Raw genomic sequence first — 17,882 nt, forward strand, 5'->3', positions numbered from 1 at the left:
GCTCGTTGATGATTTGACAACTTCACCAAACGGAGAACCTTCCTGATTTTTAAACACAAGTATCGTAAGACTAATTGGAGCCATCCTAATTACTTTGATTGTTCATGTTGAGAACCAGAAGGCTGCAGGGCAAATTAGTTTAGTTTAATTGTCACTCCAACAGCGCTAACCATAGGACCACAGTGCAGATTATAATGAATACTTTTTCCTGCTGTGTGAATGTTCCAGACTTGAACAATCCGGAGTTTTACAGAGACTTGAGCAAGCCCATTGGTGCCCTGAATCTAGAACGGCTGGAGAGATTGCTGGTAAGTTTCTATCGCTCCCGTTTTGTCGATCATCATTTGTGCATAATAATGTGCATCCCTTTTTGTCAATCGGTTGCTGGGTAAAGGCGAGGCCATGCCATGTTGATAACGGGGATTATTTGGCCATACGTCACCATGATGATCACTGCTGGTTGATGAAGGGGATACAGGCTCTGAGACTGGTTCAGATCTTGCGCTACTGATGATGTTATCCGTGGCCAGGAATCAAACTTGCCAGGGGTTTGTGGTACAACATGTTAACTGCTTCTCCACTGCCTCCTCCATTGGAAACTTTACTATTTTACCAAATACTAAATATTGCTATTGTGTGAATTCACTTTTTTACATGCGAGATGCAAATCTCAAATGTTTCGTCGTTATATATGAATACAAATGTTGTAGTATTAAATTTACGTATTGACACCATGTCTTGGCAATATGGTTTCTGTATAAAATTGTACCTGGTCAGAATGTGTGTGTGTAATTTTATTTTTACTAATAACGATTTTGTGAAAATGTCTGTAGCCTGATGTTGAGACCAACCCAAGACGATATAGCCACAACATACTGGAGAGATAATACACTGCAAATGAGATGAGCAGTACAGATTGCATTCATGAGACCACAAATGAGACTGATAGTACAAACATACATATGGCAACCACAGGGGTTTAAATCTACATGGTATGTGGGTTAAATCTTGATAAACTTTTCGTGACTGCAGGAATTCCTATTCCAAGAATAGGTATGTGGGTTCTTCTACCACTTCATCCGCAAGTCCCATAATTGCTATTAAGTAGGGTTGTCACGAATAGCATTGTATGTAGGTTTGCCTTTTGTCGCGCCGTACATAGCCAATCGTTCTGAGTGCAATAACATCACACCTTACACCGTGTGCTCTAATGTCGCAGTGTACACTGCACAGTGAGATCACAGCTTTCTCTACGCCGTGACTTCATAGCGTGTGCTTTGCCGTGCCTGACATTGCAGCTTCCGCTGACATGACTGACGACGCTGCGAACAATGACATCACAACTTACACTGCATGACATCACAACTTACCCGGTGGTCCGTGACATCGCATCGTACAACGTGACATTGCAGGATTATTGTAATTGCTCGGAGGTCGGGGAATTGTGAATTCTTGCTCAGCTGCTCATTAGCGCGATAAATAAATGTGTTTTTATCGATTTATAATTTTTGGTTGACATTGCAGGAACGATTCCGCGATATGCCCATGGAGCCAAAGTTTTTGTACGGCAGCCACTACTCATCCCCGGGCTATGTTCTCTTCTACCTTGTACGTGTGGGTGAGTAACGCAGTCGGTCGGTGTTTGGTTTTTAAATTTCATTTTTTTGTTTTTCCCGTGCAGCGACAGGATCATGCTGTCCAGTAAACAAAATTTATTTCAATAAACGTTCCCCTACTACCCATACCGCCTATAGTTATTCCAGAATGTTCCTTTTATTTATTCTTAATCTGGGGTTATGTTATATGGAACGGTGGGGGTTCATGCATTGTTGGTGAACTAGATTCGGAGCTGTGCACAGGAAACTCCAGGCTCCAACGCATTCCCACTCGAGCTCTCGTTCGGAAGTGGGGGAGGACATTTTTTGGACAAACCAATTGCTCGTTTATTAACCCATCCCTGAGATGTTATTTTAGCAGTACACGTTACATCGCCAGGCGGTGGTGGCTACGTTGCATGTGGTGGCGATGTTAACTACCTCGCCTGATATGGAGGAGGTCGTGGGTTTGATCTTGACATGAACGCCTGTATAGTTGGAGTTTGCGTGTGTATCTCGCCCCGTGGTCACGTGAAATTTTTCTCCCGGGTCCTCCGGTTTGTCTCTCCACATTTAGAAACATGTTTTTAGAGTATTTGGCTGCTATAAATTTCCACGTGATAATCCACTTGGAGCTAGAATTTTTTTTTTTTTTAAATCGCACTTCCATACTTTCGTTATTTATATTTAGTGACTTGCTTACTCCTTTTCACGCTGCAATTTTTTGTTTGCATTGTTGTTGTAACTCACTGACCTGCCCTGACTGGACTTCTGTGAAAATAAGCTTCATAGCTCATCGGATTCCTCCTCTAGTTTAAATAAAGCTTCTCCTTGTAATGGATATACACGTGACAATTTCTCATCCTGAAATGATACGGCTCCATCTCGTTATGCACAATCTCATCTCGCCGGTTCATCCCTGCAGTAGTCGCCCTGTCTTTGTGCCTGCGTGCGAATCTGTTTCATATATTCACTTTGAATTAAAACATTTTCCCTGCAGCGCCGGAACACATGCTGTGTCTACAGAACGGAAAGTTTGACCACGCAGACCGCATGTTTAACAGGTGAGATGCCTCCCGCACAAACGTTCTTTCTGCTTTTTTTTCATTAATCGCTCTCAATCGATGTTTGATTCTAAATCTAATTGATAGACCCATAGAAGTCTACTCCATGTGGATAGAGTACACTAAAGCCTTTTTTAATAGAATGGATTCACGTTTGTGCAAACATTTCAAATTTCAAGTCGTACGCAGCGGAGAGTGGGGCCGTGCTTCTATGCTGTTGTACAGCGGAGGACAACGTTGCACTGTACTACCATTCCTCCCAAAAGATGTGCACCCCACCTTCATCAGTCCACATTTGCCAATGTAGTGTAGTATGGTCAAATTGCCGCCCCCCCTGGCCCCTAACCGTGAGCCGCACTGGGAGGTGAGGCTATTATTTGGCCAGTGGCTTGACAAAAGGGATGTGCAATGTGTAATACTGATTTGTAACGGGTTCATATGGCGACTCCAGCCACCAGGGGCCACTATGATCAGCACCATTGTTGAATGATTCTTAAATGTAGTTGTGACCGTTCATGGAATAGCTGAGCAAGAATGGGGGGGGGGTGGCGGAAGAGAGAATCATTAATCTCAGTTCTGCTCTGCATTCCATTATAATGTACTCACTTTTTATACTGTGTAATTAATTACACAACTTGCTCGCTAGGTAAGTTCCGCAATATATTTTTTAAAGAAAAATGTTTTTTAAAAAAATGGCCTGCCACTTGGTGGAACGCTGACTCATACCCAGCACGCTTGTGAAATTGAAATATTTTAGCATTGCAGACACTTGGAGAAACTGCTTGGAAGGTGTCACAGACTTCAAAGAGGTAAACAATGCATATTTTCACTTTACTCTCACCCCCAATTGCCATGCCTTTCACTCCTAACTGCTTGAGCTCTTTCATGTTTTGGCAATCCTCCTTTAAATTAATATCATGAAGTGTTCTTTTTTCGTGTAGGTGTGAGAAACTGGACTGGGATTGGTACCCCAGGGATTATTGGAACTTTTAAGTTGTAATTCACTTTGCCTTCCAATGTTTACCGTGCCCCTTTTTGCGATGAGCCACAACCAGAAGTGAAATGAATAATGCCAAGCCAATTGCAGGTTGAATTGTTTATCAAAGGACATTGGCTCGTCTTGCACAGTGACAGGCCAGAGAGGGTAGGGTCAAGCTAGTGATGCCAATCTCTTACTCCATTAGCATTCGTTGTAATTATTTCTCTGCCGTATGAAAGTCAAAGCTGCATTTTCATGTTCTTGCAAGCCCTTCATTAAATATTTGAAACAAATTAATGCACAATAATTAATATCAATGATGGGAGGTCTCTTCTCATGCCATGTCAGTCATGGGGTATTGCTCGATCATACTTCACCACGGCAGGTCCATGCAGTCACGTAGGTAAAAAATAAAATTTAAAATTAATAAAAGTAAAATAAATAAATAAAAATCACGACGTTTCGGAGGCAACACAAGCTTCCGTCTTCAGGTGGAACCGTCACAGCACGATTGCTGTATCAAAAAAAGCTCACAAGCTTCGAATCTAGCATTAGGTCCATGCAGGTTTACTAAATGAATGGGGCACCTCGGGCCATTTATGGCATCGCTTGCCACTTGATGTTTAGCTCTGGCCGGGAAGCGCACTTCCGATTTTTTTTTTTTTTTTATCTCTGGCTGGATATCGAAAGTAAAAAGCGGCGCTCGAGCGTGCTTTCCTGCCCCCCCCCCCCCCCCCCCCCCGAAGTTCTTGATTCCCATCGAGGTTGTCGCCCGCCGACAATTGCATCCCTCTGCCTGTCCTTCCAGCTGATTCCCGAATTCTACGGGACTGACACAAGTTTCCTGAGGAATGTCCACAACCTGGACCTCGGCGTGCGACAGGGGGGACAAAGGAGCAACAATGTGGAGCTGCCTCCTTGGGCTAAAGGTGAAATGCGAGCTGCCTCCTCGCCCCATTTCGGTTTTGTCGGCTGTTGTACGCTCCAAGTTTAGAGGTTGGAGGTCAACGTATGCTCCCGCGCTTCCTCTCGACGCAAGCTCCCGTTGTGTTTGTCGCGTTGAACTGTCCCCCGTCCTTGACGCCGTTGTACCGCCACGTCCGTCTTTGTTTTCCCCTCGACTTCCTGCGCAGCTTCACTCGTGCCCGCAAATATAGCCATCTTCCTTCATCTGACGGATTGCGTTTGTCGTACGCCTCGTGTCCATTCGCCGTTGCTGCCCTGCCTTCTGCCCTCCCGAGTGTATTCGGCGCATATTTTTTCATGAGTGTAAGAAGATGTTATTTTGTCAATTCACTGGCTTAAAGAGTGTAATAGGTGACCCATTAACTCTCTCTGGCTTCTGTGCTATGAAGAATAGCCATTGTCTGAACTATAAATGTACATTTACATTTTTTAAGGCCACTGTTATTGACGAATGCAAATTTTTTTTGTCAACAATTGTGAACCACACGTTCAATTACAATCATTTACATTTGCGCATCGTGTCGGGATTGCAAGACTCAACCCTTCGTTCCTTCCCCCCCCCCCCACCCATGCAACGACGCAGATGCGGCGGACTTCCTGGCAAAGCAGCGTGAGGCTCTGGAGAGCGCCCATGTCTCTGAGCACTTGCACCAGTGGATCGACCTCGTGTTCGGTTACAAGCAGCAGGGCAGTGAGGCCATCGCGGCGCACAACCGTGAGCGAAGAGGCGGTCTCTCTCTTCTCCCCCCCCCCCACGCGCGGCAGTTGCAACACCGCATCGGTCGGACGGAAGTGGACATAACCCGCGAGTGCCACAGGTTGTAGCCTGGTAATGCCTTCCTGTGTTTTCTCATTGCAGTCTTCCATCCACTGACTTATGAAGGAGGAATCAACATCGAAGGGTACTTGCTCTTTCTCTTTTTTTTACTTGCGTCAAATTCTTCCGAGGGAGGTTTAATCTCGGCTACCGATCTAGACGCGCTTTATGTATCCGTCGCTGGCCGAACGGAATGTGTAAATCTGGATTGGATTGAAGGAAAATCTTAACATTCGTAGCCGTTTTTAGCTTGTCCTTCCGAAGCATCTCCGATTTTTGGAGCGGTTGGCAATGTTACGGTGCGAAAAAAGTTCTACATTCATAAATATCGGCGCTCGAATGTAATGTCCCTTCATGCAAACCGAGTGCATCGTAAGAACCAAGTGTTTTGACTCGGGCTCTCCTTGTGTGTTAGTGGCAGGTGTGTGTGCGCTAGTAAAGTTAATTTCAATCAATTGGTGCTTTTCTTTGGAATTTGACAGTAAATCTTACGGAGCACATGAACAATAAAATGCCGCCTGGCTCTCAAACTTCACACACGGTGAATACCTATGGCATTGCATTGGCGTAACGTAATTGGGTAATAAATATTAAACTGACCATATTGGGCACCGCTCTCTATTTTTAAGCATAGTCCTTGTGCATGCTGCCTCTGCATCGGCATGCACACTTTAATGCTGTCACATTCCTCAAATTGGACAGCTTTTGTGCTTGAACTAGACATTGTCGTCAAAATAATTTGCGGCCAAAGTCGAGCCGCGGCTGGATTAAGGCCCCCTCCCGATGTCGGCGCCGTCTGTCCTCCGCCGACTTGCGACGCAATTCTCCATTTTTCTCATGCATGCGAGGATCTCCACGGTGGTTGTCGGCGTCATTGTGTGTCCGTTTAGCTATTGTGTCGTGTCGTCCACCATCCCTTGCCGCATCGTGTCTTGCCGATGCTCGCTATTATTAACGGTCAATGCAGTGTCTATAATTCGCGTTTTGTTCACCGATCCAAGTGTTCGTTTTTTTTTTTTTCAGCGTAATTCCAAGCATGCATCTTCCCCACGTTTTCAGTCGTAGGTGTAGTATCTATTTTCTCGTTTTTAAAGGACAGACTATAGAATTCCATTAACTGTTGCTAATATTGACCCTGTCGGTCAATTCACAATCTTTGCCGTTTTAATTTCCTACAACTTTAATTATTTGAATTTAGAATGAAATGTACGCACGCACGCACAAATGCCCGTTTTATTATTCAGTGTGCGCACATGCCTTAGTAATGCATGGTTAGGAAGACTTGGCTTCCTTTTCACACCTTCGATTCTGCAATACATTACACGCATGACAAAGCAGAGCATTTAAAAACAAACCGATTACTTGATTGTTGTGCCACATGCTCAAGTAATAATGAAAGTTGAGTTTCAGTTTCGTCGTTGTTGCCACTTGGAGGTTCCCGAATCACACATTGGGAAAATCTCCCGCGTCACTCAATGAAGATGTAACAGTTTTCCCATAGCCGTTTTCTTCGTCCCGCACTAAAATTGCTTATCGATTTTTTATTTTTTCCCTTGGAATCTCCACCCACTGCGCCCCCTCCGACCACACCACTCCCTGCCTCCTCTCCAGGGTTCGCGATGCCACGGACAAAATAGCGGTGCTGACCCAGATCCTGGAGTTCGGACAGACTCCGCTGCAGCTCTTCAAGACGCCGCACCCGCAGCGTCTCGCTCCGCGCTACCACAGCCACTCGGCCCGCTCGCCCTCCACTCCCAGCAGCCGTGGTGTGCCCTGGACCACCGTAGGTACGGCCCCGGCACCGCAGCCCGAAAAAGAGAGCAGAGGTCGGTGGATCGAAATTGGATTTTTACCAGTTTAACAACGAAAAACTTTCGACCAATATTATCCATAATATAGGTTTTGCGTCGGATGGAGCTGGTGGTAATCACCAGCGAAGCATCACGCTACTCGAATTGTAAAATGTTGTGGGTTTACTCTCCAACGCACCGGTGTGCTTGAAGTAGCAACTTATTGGCACGTATTGTTTACGTGCCCTTATTATAATTGGCTGTGTCGGGTGGTGGTGGGTTTTAATGAAACGTATATTTACGCGATATTTTATGCGTAGATTTTACAGATGTTATTTTTTGTCGGTTCCGTGATTTTGTAAGCACTTGGCAAAAGCAGCGGTAATTTTATTCGCGGGATATACTGTTCAAAGTGTGCTTGTTTGTTTTATTTAGTCGTTATTGTTACACTTGAGTACCCAGAAATGTGTCCGAGTTTCAAGACTCGTTTTCAGAAGTCTCATGCCAAGTTTGCACAGAATGGGGTGATGTTGGTGCTGTGATGTAATCCCAATTGAGTAATTTGTAGGTGATATTTGGCCAATATCAGTTACATTGTGTGTGTGTATTCGTGTGCGTGTTAATAACAATGACCTAATGTATGAGGTGGATGACTACTCAAGCGTGGCGATGATGATTGTGACGACAACAACTACCCACCAAAGTGTGACTGACTTTGGCTCGACTGAAATGAAGATGCAGATAAAAAAATAATTCGGCAACGTTATTAGGGCTAGTAATGTGGTACGATGAAGAGCAAACGTGGGTCTTGGCTGAGCTGATAACAGGGTGGGGCGTTGAGAGGCGGAGGTTGAAATTGCATAACCCATCTCTCCAATATTTAATAACGGAGTGCACTCAATTTTTTCCTGCTTCAAGTCGACGAGACCAGAGCCATTGCTTTACGAAATCCACAGACCTAAGACTTGACCAACAGTCCTCTGGTTGCCATTGACTAAGATCATGACTGAAATAGAAAATAATTGTTGCTAAATTAACACCGAAATGTCACCTACATTTTTTTAATGTTAATAAAAGTAAGCGGGCTTGACGAGGACATTTCACGAGCGAGGATTATGGTTTGGAGGGGGGGGTCTAGACCAATAAGAATGGCTGCCAAAGGATGTAACGATGAAGTCTGCTCGTGGGTGGATTGTTTAGTCCATGAGAAGTGGCGTTAGCCTGAGGAGGCCTTCATTCAGCAGTGGCTTGATTTTATTAACTCCCTTTTTAATAATGAGTTGCGCTAGCTACCATTGACACCCTGCATACTTGTAATGGGTTGCGTAAATGGGATTGTGGTGCTGTGGCAGGACACCCAAAACTGTCCAATTGATGAGATTAAGTCAAATCCCAGTTCGTGTGCGCTCTGGTTCCATCTCTGTGATCAACCCCCCCCCCCCCCCCCCCCCCCCACCATCATCAAGATCGTTGGGTTGCTGGATCACAGGGCAGAAAGCTACCATAACCCCCTCCCCTGGAAAATAACAGAAATGCCACCTGTTCACAGATCCGGCGACCGACGCAAGTCCTGAAGACTCGTGCTTTGAAGACCTGACGGAGGACAGCAAAACACTCGTTTGGAGCAACCTCGGCGAGATGAAGATCTCTTCACGGCACAAGTTTCACAAGGAGTGAGGAATTCCCCTTCCCTTGCACCGTGAAGGCTGCCCACGATCGGGCGATGCGTCGTGCGTTAGGAGGCTCGTGACATTCGCGTCGTCCAGTTTTTTTCCCCCCTAAATATCGTCAAATTGTGATGGTCCAAGCTCTCTTTCTTTTTACTTTACACCTTGAAAAAATATGCCCAAATGTAAGAGTTTTTTTGGGTTTGATCGTGTAAATAGAAATGTTTTTCTTAAACCCACCACCGCCTGACAACCAGCATCGTCAGGCGACAGTCGGGGTTGTGGAGAGATCCCCCTTTTGTTTCGATTTAAAGCTTTCGTGACTGCAGGGATTCATCTTCTTGGTTCTTTCGCTCACGTAGAAGGGAAATAAAAAAAAATTATATTGTTTTATTATGTTGAATTTTTATTATTTCTCTTCTACGTGACTTTACCGAAAGAACGGTCTTAAATAGATGGGGGGGGAGGGGGTAAATGTGATGTCGTCACTTGTAAGCCAATCGGGTGCGAAGACCAGAGGGTTGGGGGGGGGGTTTATGTATTCCTATATCCTTCTCCGGTTGGGTTATTCATGGTTAATCGACATGTATAATGTGCATGCGCGATGTACTTTCATTATGCATGAAAAACTTGTTTAAAGATCTACGTGAATAGCTATGAATGTATTCTGGAGTATTTGCCGGTGTGCAGGTTATATGACATCATTTTTGTTGTTCGTGGACCCAGTTCAATTGGTGATTGTGCAACTCGCAGTTTGTGTGCGTCTTTTATGGAGCGGCGTTGTGGGTTGCAAAGCTGTGGTGCATGGAAAATAAACCTCGGGCTTGCCTTTTGATTGAACTGCTATTGCAGAAGAACTTTTTAAGTGACTGTTAATCCTACTGCGGACGAACAGCAAAGCACAGGCAACACGATAAACTTTCACGATACAATTTACGAAGTTGCGGTCGACTGGCAATTGTCACGTCGTGAATTTCTATCGGAATCATTATTTATTCTGGAGCTGTAAAGCAATTTTTCACGGATGTCCAGGAAGGTGTATCATGGGGAATTTTATCTCTGCATATCTAATGTTCACGCGACACTTGCGGTCGCTTGCCCCACCGTACCAAACGCCCCCACCCCGTGCGTCACGCCGCTACTCCCCGCTAGCTTGGTGGTGTTCATTCAGACGCTGTCTTTCCGACAGACCTGTTCTTCACCTGAGGACGGCTGCTTGCGTTGTGGCCGAAACGTCGTGAGAATTGCATTTTATTATGTTTTATTTTTATTATTTCCGTTCTACGTGACTTTGCCGAAAGAACCAAGAAGATACTTCCCGCTGTCGCTGTTAATGCCTCCCCTGCCTCGTGGTGGCACTGACGAGTCGCGTTCACCCCCTCCACCCGTTGCTGGTCCCATGCGGTGAAAGCAAAGCCCGCCTTTTCTGGCCGGAGGAATGCTCAATAATCCAATTACCGCTGACCTTTACGGGGCTGGCAGGATGCTGCACGTTTCCCTTGCGCGTTTGGCCGTTAGACGGGGCCATTTCCAGAAGACGAGGTTTTAATTGATACCTGCCTTGAGGCCATGCTGGACGGATTAACTTGGCCGGTCTGCAGTGCAGGACAATTTACGGTGCATTGTGAATTTATATGGCATCTAAATGTGACCTGCATTTCCAAACGTGGTATAGAAACAGTGGACATATTTACCGTGTGTGTGTGTATATTGGAGACAATCGCATAGATCCACAGATGCACCCCAGAGACACGTATATTAACCTTGACACCTATAAATTTACACGTGGGTGGGCACCACAGACTCGCATATGAACCCACATTCGTAGGCTTGGACCCATAGAACCCCTGTCTTGTGACTTTGTGTGTGTGCCGTTTAGTTTTATATATATATTTTTTTAAGTGATTGGTTTACATTTTCTATACTCTTTGGTTCTTTCGGTAAAGTCACGTCGGTGATTTTTTTTTTTTTAGAAATGATCAAATTAAATCACGACGTTTAGCAAGCAACACAAGCTTCCGTCATCAGGTGAGACAACCACAGCAAAAAACTACATTAATTACTGTAGTGGGCAAATTAATGATTTTAGTTTTTTTGCTGTGGTTGTCCCAACTGATGACAGAAGTTTGTGTTGCTTCCGAAATGTCGTGATTTAATTTAAATTTATTTTTATTTTTTTACCTACGTGACTTTACCGAAAGAACCAATGAGTGGATCCTTGCAGTCACGAATACTTCAAATATAGAATAACATTTTCTATACTTTGCACTCCTGTGTTTTGTTTTCGTGTTTGTAATTTTCTGACCTGCGCATACTAGACATCTGTGAAAAAGAGCTTTATAGCTCATGGCATTCCTTCCCGTATAAAGATTCTGATTCTGTATTTCTCAGTCCGGTGTCTGCGATCTGCACCACGTCCGATGACTCTGCCGTGTTCACCACATCTCAAGGTACGGCAATGTTGGTAATGATACTGTACATGCTCATTGGTTCTTTCGGTAAAGTCACGTATGTAGAAATGAAATAAAATTTAAATAAATCACAAATATAATTACAATGAATCCATGACGTTTTGAACTCCACACAAGCACTCATCATCAGGTGAAAATGGGGCAAAACGCATAGCGAGGAAACAGAGGGACATTACACACACAGAACAGCAAATACAGCAAGAAGATGGGAGATGACAAACCTTAGAAATATAATGTGCTGCAAACCAGTCGGCCAACAACACAGTTAGACACTAACCTGGTTGCCCACGTATTTCAAAAGACTGCTAAATTTTGTGTTCATCTTCTGGGCTGAACATGCCAACGTAAACAGAGGACAAGGACTCATGAACAGACACGAGGTACAAGATAGCAGAGATGCATACACAGATAAGACACACAGGAAAAGATCATCTTCTTGGTTCTTTCGTAAAGTCACGTAGAAGGGAAATAATAAAAATAAAACATAATAAAATAATTCTCATGACGTTTCGGCCACAACGAAAGCAGCCGTGCTCAGGTGACAGACCTGTTCTTCACCCTGAGGATGGCTGCTTGCGTTATGGCCGAAACGTCGTGAGAATTATTTTATTATGTTTTATTTTATTATTTCCCTTCTACGTGACTTTACCAAAAGAACCAAGAAGATGAATCTCTGCAGTCACGAAAGCTATACAGGGAAAGATGTTTGCCCCTCCATGTGTGTGTGTCTCTTGGTGTGGTGTTGCTCTGGTTGTCTCTCTGTGCTGCCTGAAACTTCTTTCCCTGTATGTCTTCTCTCTATGTATCTCGTGTCTGTTCACGAGTCCTTAACCTCTGTTTACTTTGGTATGTTCAGTCCAGAAGATGGACACACAATTTAGCTGTCTTTTGAAATACGTGGTCAACCAGGTTAGTGTCTAACTGTGTTGTTGGCCGACTGGTTTGCATCGCATTATGTTTCTAAGGTTTGTCGAGTTCGCGTCTCCCATCTTCTTGCTGTAATTGCCTCCGTGCAGTTTGCCGTTCTGTGCTCTGTGTGTGATGTCCCTTTGTGTGTTCCCTCGCTATGTGTTTTGCCCCATTTTCACCTGCTGATGAGTGCTTGTGTTGCGTTCAAAACATCGTGATTTATTTTAATTTGATTTATTTAAATTTTATTTCTACATGTGTGACTTTACCGAAGGAACTGAGTATAGTAATTCCTGCAGTCACGAAAGCTTCAATTCTAGATACTGTACATGTGCCGCGGTGGTGATGTTAACTACCTCGCCTGAAATACAGGAGATCGATCCTGACGCTGTATATTTCAAATTTTAGTTTCTCTCGCCGTGGTAGCGTGGATTTTTCTCCACGTCCTCCAGGTTTTCCCTTCACATTTTAGTCGACATCATGCGTGAAGAATATTTGGCTACTGCTATAAATATCCACGTGTAAAGCAAAATAGTTGAGCTACTATTTGTGATGGCCAGGTTAATTTGACAAATAGCTAAAAATCTGTGGTAAATTTTTTTTGCTAATTTCTGTAGGTCATGGGGGTCATTTGACCTTTATCCGTGCCAGTCGGTGCAGATTGGTGAAGGCAGGGAGCATAGGAAGAACAGTACAGCAATGGATATTTCTGCACGCCCTTCTGCTGCTCCATAATGTAGCCCCGTGGCCTTTATACCCTTGTGAATGGTAATCACACGTCAAAGCATCATCCAGGCTCAACCCTGCTTGGCTTCCAAGATCAATAGGTGCCTCCAGGGTAAAACGATGTTGATGTATTTTATGTGGCGAGATGGATATGAACGAAGACGTATGGTCTGCTTGACTCCTGTGGTTACGAAAGGTCATTCGGGTCCTTTATGTATGTAATGGTTGATGCACTGCTGTGAACCCAGCAACCTTCATTTGATTTTGTGGCCACTGCTGACATCATTTGGCAAGTGATGCCTGAACCAGTGCACCCCCCCCCCCACCTTTGTCGCCAAGCCACACTGACCAGCATGCTAAAGTATGGCCAAAAAACCCCCATGACTGACATGGTATGGGGAGGCAAAGAGTTGTACATTCTATTGAAAACCAGCTGTGAAGTATTAAAAAAAATGTATATGCATACAGTGGTACCCCAGAGATCGAACTTAATTCTTTTGTTCCAGAAGGCCATTCGAACACTGATTTGTTCAAACACCCAATTTATTTTGCCCATAAGAATTAATGTAAATTACATTAATTTGTTCCAGACACAAGAAATCTCTGAAGGCATTTTACACGAAGTTTACAATAATTACATGCATGAAATCATGCAAAAAAAACAATAAACACACTAAATAAATAAATTGAATAAATGAATACATATATGAAATAAATGAACATTGAACTTCACTTTACCTAATAATGAGGGGAGAGTTGATGGCTTGAGTGGAAGGTGGTGAGGAGGAGGAGGTGGTGGTGGTGTTATTGTTTGGAAGGGGCGTCCCCTTTGTTTGGGCAAGCGTCATGCACGCTGGCCATACGTGTCTCAGCCATACAAGTTCTCTCAAGTAGTAATAGGTTTTTACCCTTTTTAATCTGGCAACAAAACTGACACCTTTTTATACGAGGGATCATGTTTGCAATAACCACAACACTTGCAGTCAAAATGCAAACAAAAAGACAACTCTGATAATGATATGCACTGTCCTTGAAATTGATTGGTCCACACCCGAGACGGCTTTTCTTAGAGCCTAGTCTCACATGGTGTTGGACCAGATGACGCCAAAAGGTTCTTTCAAGTCACGATTGCCCGTTCGACCTCCGAATTTCGTTCGGTTTCCGGGGCAAAAAATGTTCGGAAATATTGTTCGAACACCGATTTTGTTCGAGTTCTGGTGCGTTCGATCTCCGAGGTTCTACTGTGTATCCATCAGAGGTGTGGACTCGAGTCATGTGACTTGGACTCGAGTCAGACTCGAGTCATGAATTTGATGACTTGCGACTCGACTTGGACTTGCATAACAATGACTTTGTCCCACCTATGAGATGTGGACTCGAGTCATGTGACTTGGACTCGAGTCAGACTCGAGTCATGAATTTGATGACTTGCGACTCGACTTGGACTTGCATAACAATGACTTTGTCCCACCTCTGGTATCCATAATGTGTCGCTCACTTTACTGCCAATCCGAGCGCTTCTCTTTGTCCGGCATCCCTCGCACTGCTCCTCCCACTCGGATCACCTCCCGTCGTCGTCCCTTGTCCCAAGTTCTTCTAACCTCGCTCAATTCAAGAAATGCTTTCACTTTTTGCTATTGTACCAGAGTGCTGGTGGTTGTTGGCCACTCTAGTCGTGGGCCCTTTTGGGCCTGTGCACAGAAACCACGGTTTCCAAATGCACAACTTAAGTGACCGTTTGTTTTTCACTTCATACACATGCATTCACAACCAATATCATTCATAATTGTTTTTTCTTTTTGGGTTGGGTCGTTGTGTAATGTGGTGTCAACCCTCCACCACCCAACAGACAATTACTAAAAGTGTCGGGTGAATCAAACGTGCTAGCTTTATTAATCTCACTATTTAAATGTGAAATTACTCTCCAACACACCGGTAGTGCTGCTGAAGTAGTAATCTGTTTGGCACGTTTGATTCACACCGACACTTGTGTTACTTGGGCAATGTAACGTTTTAGAGGGGTTGACGACACACACATTTACACGACAACCTAACCCAAAAGACAAACCAGTTACAAATCATTCCTTGATTTTTGCTTGTTTCCGTCACCATGTGGGCATTTAGTGCTGACTGCTGACTCGCATTTCTGTAAAATAGAAGGTGCACACGCCCAGCTGATCAGCCTGACAGGAAGGGGGGAAAAACCCCCAGCAGCAATTGTAATTCACTTTGCTGATAATGACCAGACGGTCTGCTCCCAGGCATGCTGCAATTTGATGCCATGTGGTGCTTCACTAGATGGTAGTTGCACGAGACGCCCATGGAAGCCCTGGAGAATAGACACTTTAATTGCAAAGAAATGTAATGCGGGCTCGCGTGTGCGTGGCGTTGCCACAAATTGAAAGCCAACTGGCACGCAAAATGTACCGAAGCATAATTTATATCTGGCACGTAAATCGCACAACCACTGCCATGTACCCACAAAACACAACTTAAGGCAATGAGGGGCTGCATTGACGGCAGTGTCCAACTGCAGATCGAAAGTGCTGTGCGCCGCTGGGATGAACGCGCGCTGTGCTATAACGTAAAACATGCACACCCTGTTCCTTCTCGTCGTTGAAATGGACAGTGACTAAAATCCCTGTTAGCTCCACGAGCCCAAAAAAAGGTTATTTTTGCAAACTTTTCGGTTGCATTTTGTTAGTGCAAGCAACACCCTGGAATCGTTTCAACTTCTAAGTCTCATTGGCAGAATGTGCCCCATTTTAATCCATTCTGTTTTTCACGTGGCTGGTGCTGTAGGGTGAGGGGGAAGCCCCCCCCCCCCCCCCTTCTTCTAACACCCATGGGTTGGAGTTGTACAAATCGTGTTTTTAACAAAATATAATGGACTTGATGGTTTGGGCAGTGGCCAAAATGTAGCTAGGCAAGGAAAAATTTATTGATTTAAATATTTTCCTGCTGCAGTAATGTGGTGGGCTAAAAATCAGAATACAGGGTTATTTAATTTATTTGAACTCTGGCATGAAAACCATTTTAATTGTTTATTATTTAAGTTTCTGTTTCATCTATTAATTATCATTTATCTATTTCTTACTGGTGGGGTCACTTCAAATCTGTCGTTCACAAAACTCTACAAAGAACCCAGAATGAATTTAGATGAAACATAGTTAATAAATGTTGAAAGATTATACCTTTTCTTGAGAAAAAAAACTTACTAAATGCATTTTAAGAGTGTATGCACTAATGTTACGTTTAAAATGAATATAATTACCTTGCGTGTCCTGACTTTTGGGCCACCCTGTATAATTAGCTGTTTTAATGTAGTGCTTTATCCGTGGGCACGCCCGCCAAGGAGATGGAGTGTTTAAATCGGCTGCGGTTAGCGCACTGCGCTCTGAACCAGGTGACCAGAGTTTAGATCCTGACAACAGCTGACGTCAGCGGCACGCGACGTCAAGTGAAACTGTTGCGTTCCTACCCCATCGAGTAAGAGCGCACTTACCAGCGTGGTGAAGTATGGTCCAACAACCCTCATGAATGATTGTGTGTGTGTGGGGGGGGGGGGATGGAGACTTGCATTGACCAAGTGCCTCTGAAATGCTTTTATGTACTTAGCAGTGTTAATGGCAAAAGTGACAAGTTGATATTGGTTTGGTCGCTCGTTGATGCAAGTTAATTTCTACTTTGTCCTCTTCCGCAGACTCGACCTTGAAAATGTTTTCCAAAGATTGCATGGCTCTTCAACGTAGCGTCGCATTTTCCTTCATGGTAAGGGACCCCCCCCGGTTTAAATTTGTGCGTTGTGTGCCATTTTTAAAGCCGGTAAAAACAAACGAACCACAGTTTTGACACGCCTGCAAATTGAGGCTTCACGCCAGGATGCCAATGACGTTACCCGTGTCCAACTACTTCTTTGACCTCTCCATGTGCAGTGCGTGTTTGTGAACATCGCCACTGGGGAGACAAAGGCGGGCGTGTGTGGTGCTGGCCATTCGCCCCCCTCGTATGCCGTGCCGGCCTTCATCAGTGCTTCTAGATTTGAAGCTTTCGTGACTGCAAGGATTCATACTCTTAGATTTTTTCGGTAAAGTCACGTAGGTAAAAATAAAAAAAGTAATTAATAAAAATTATGGAAATAAAATCATAAATCACGACGTTTCGTAGGCAACACAAGGCACGGCAAAATAACTAGTGGTCCCACTACAGTTATTTTGCTGTGCCTTTTTTACACCTTATGAAGGAAGCTTGTGTTGCCTCCGAAACGTCGTGATTTTATATTTTATTTCTATTATTTTTATTATTTATTTTCATCAGTGCTACTCGCTAACAGCACTTGCCCCAAACGGCCTGTTAAGGCTATATGGGGGAATATCCATCTTTATATATATATAAATATATGCATGCACATGTGTGTTAAGATGAATGGCATTCAGCGTTTGTAAAGTAATTGCTCATCATGACCTTTTCATTACAGGCCCTGTCTACATGCACAGTGCTCCCTGGAGACTCCACCGTTATATGTGGCTCCTGGGATAACAACGTGTAAGTGCTCGCTGCTCTGTGCCGTAATAGTTGTAGGAGGCTTATGATTTAGCTCGAGTCTCAAACCTCCTTCTTCAGGAGGCTCCTGTCAAGGTTTTGCAGGCGCGGCCAACGTTGTCGCTGTTACATAATCCTAATTGAGTAGATTATAGATAACGTTTCAGCATTGGGACATTTGGCCCACACTATGTAATTTTTTTTTTGCTTTCTAATAAAATTTTGCTATGGCAGGACACCAGATGAATCTGGAGGAAACCTAATAAAACTGCTTCTCCGCTCTTGAGATGAGTGCTAAGCAGAATAGACACAAAACCTCCCAGATAATACCGTTACTCCTTAAGATTATTCGTGAG

The 17,882-nt window shown here is 44.1% G+C and overlaps 1 protein-coding gene across 2 annotated transcripts in view; it reads left to right on the forward strand.

The window, feature by feature from the left end:
- NSMAF (neutral sphingomyelinase activation associated factor) overlaps positions 1 to 17,882 on the forward strand; it is a 63,268-nt gene that overhangs the window by 26,426 nt on the left and 18,960 nt on the right. For both annotated transcript variants that reach the window (XR_013639929.1, XM_078875754.1), the window contains exons 14-25: positions 229 to 308; positions 1,525 to 1,618; positions 2,596 to 2,659; positions 3,417 to 3,468; positions 4,447 to 4,567; positions 5,188 to 5,319; positions 5,464 to 5,506; positions 7,033 to 7,208; positions 8,761 to 8,884; positions 11,270 to 11,328; positions 16,688 to 16,755; positions 17,462 to 17,529. Coding sequence is in view for 1 of the 2 variants with exons in the window: in XM_078875754.1 (XP_078731880.1) it covers positions 229 to 308; positions 1,525 to 1,618; positions 2,596 to 2,659; positions 3,417 to 3,468; positions 4,447 to 4,567; positions 5,188 to 5,319; positions 5,464 to 5,506; positions 7,033 to 7,208; positions 8,761 to 8,884; positions 11,270 to 11,328; positions 16,688 to 16,755; positions 17,462 to 17,529 (1,081 nt within the window). In the remaining variant the exon portion in view is untranslated. The remainder of the gene's footprint in view (positions 1 to 228; positions 309 to 1,524; positions 1,619 to 2,595; positions 2,660 to 3,416; positions 3,469 to 4,446; positions 4,568 to 5,187; positions 5,320 to 5,463; positions 5,507 to 7,032; positions 7,209 to 8,760; positions 8,885 to 11,269; positions 11,329 to 16,687; positions 16,756 to 17,461; positions 17,530 to 17,882) is intronic.

The sequence above is a fragment of the Lampetra fluviatilis genome, chromosome 42, assembly GCF_964198595.1.
Source record: "Lampetra fluviatilis chromosome 42, kcLamFluv1.1, whole genome shotgun sequence".
Classification (NCBI taxonomy): Eukaryota; Metazoa; Chordata; class Hyperoartia; order Petromyzontiformes; family Petromyzontidae; genus Lampetra; species Lampetra fluviatilis.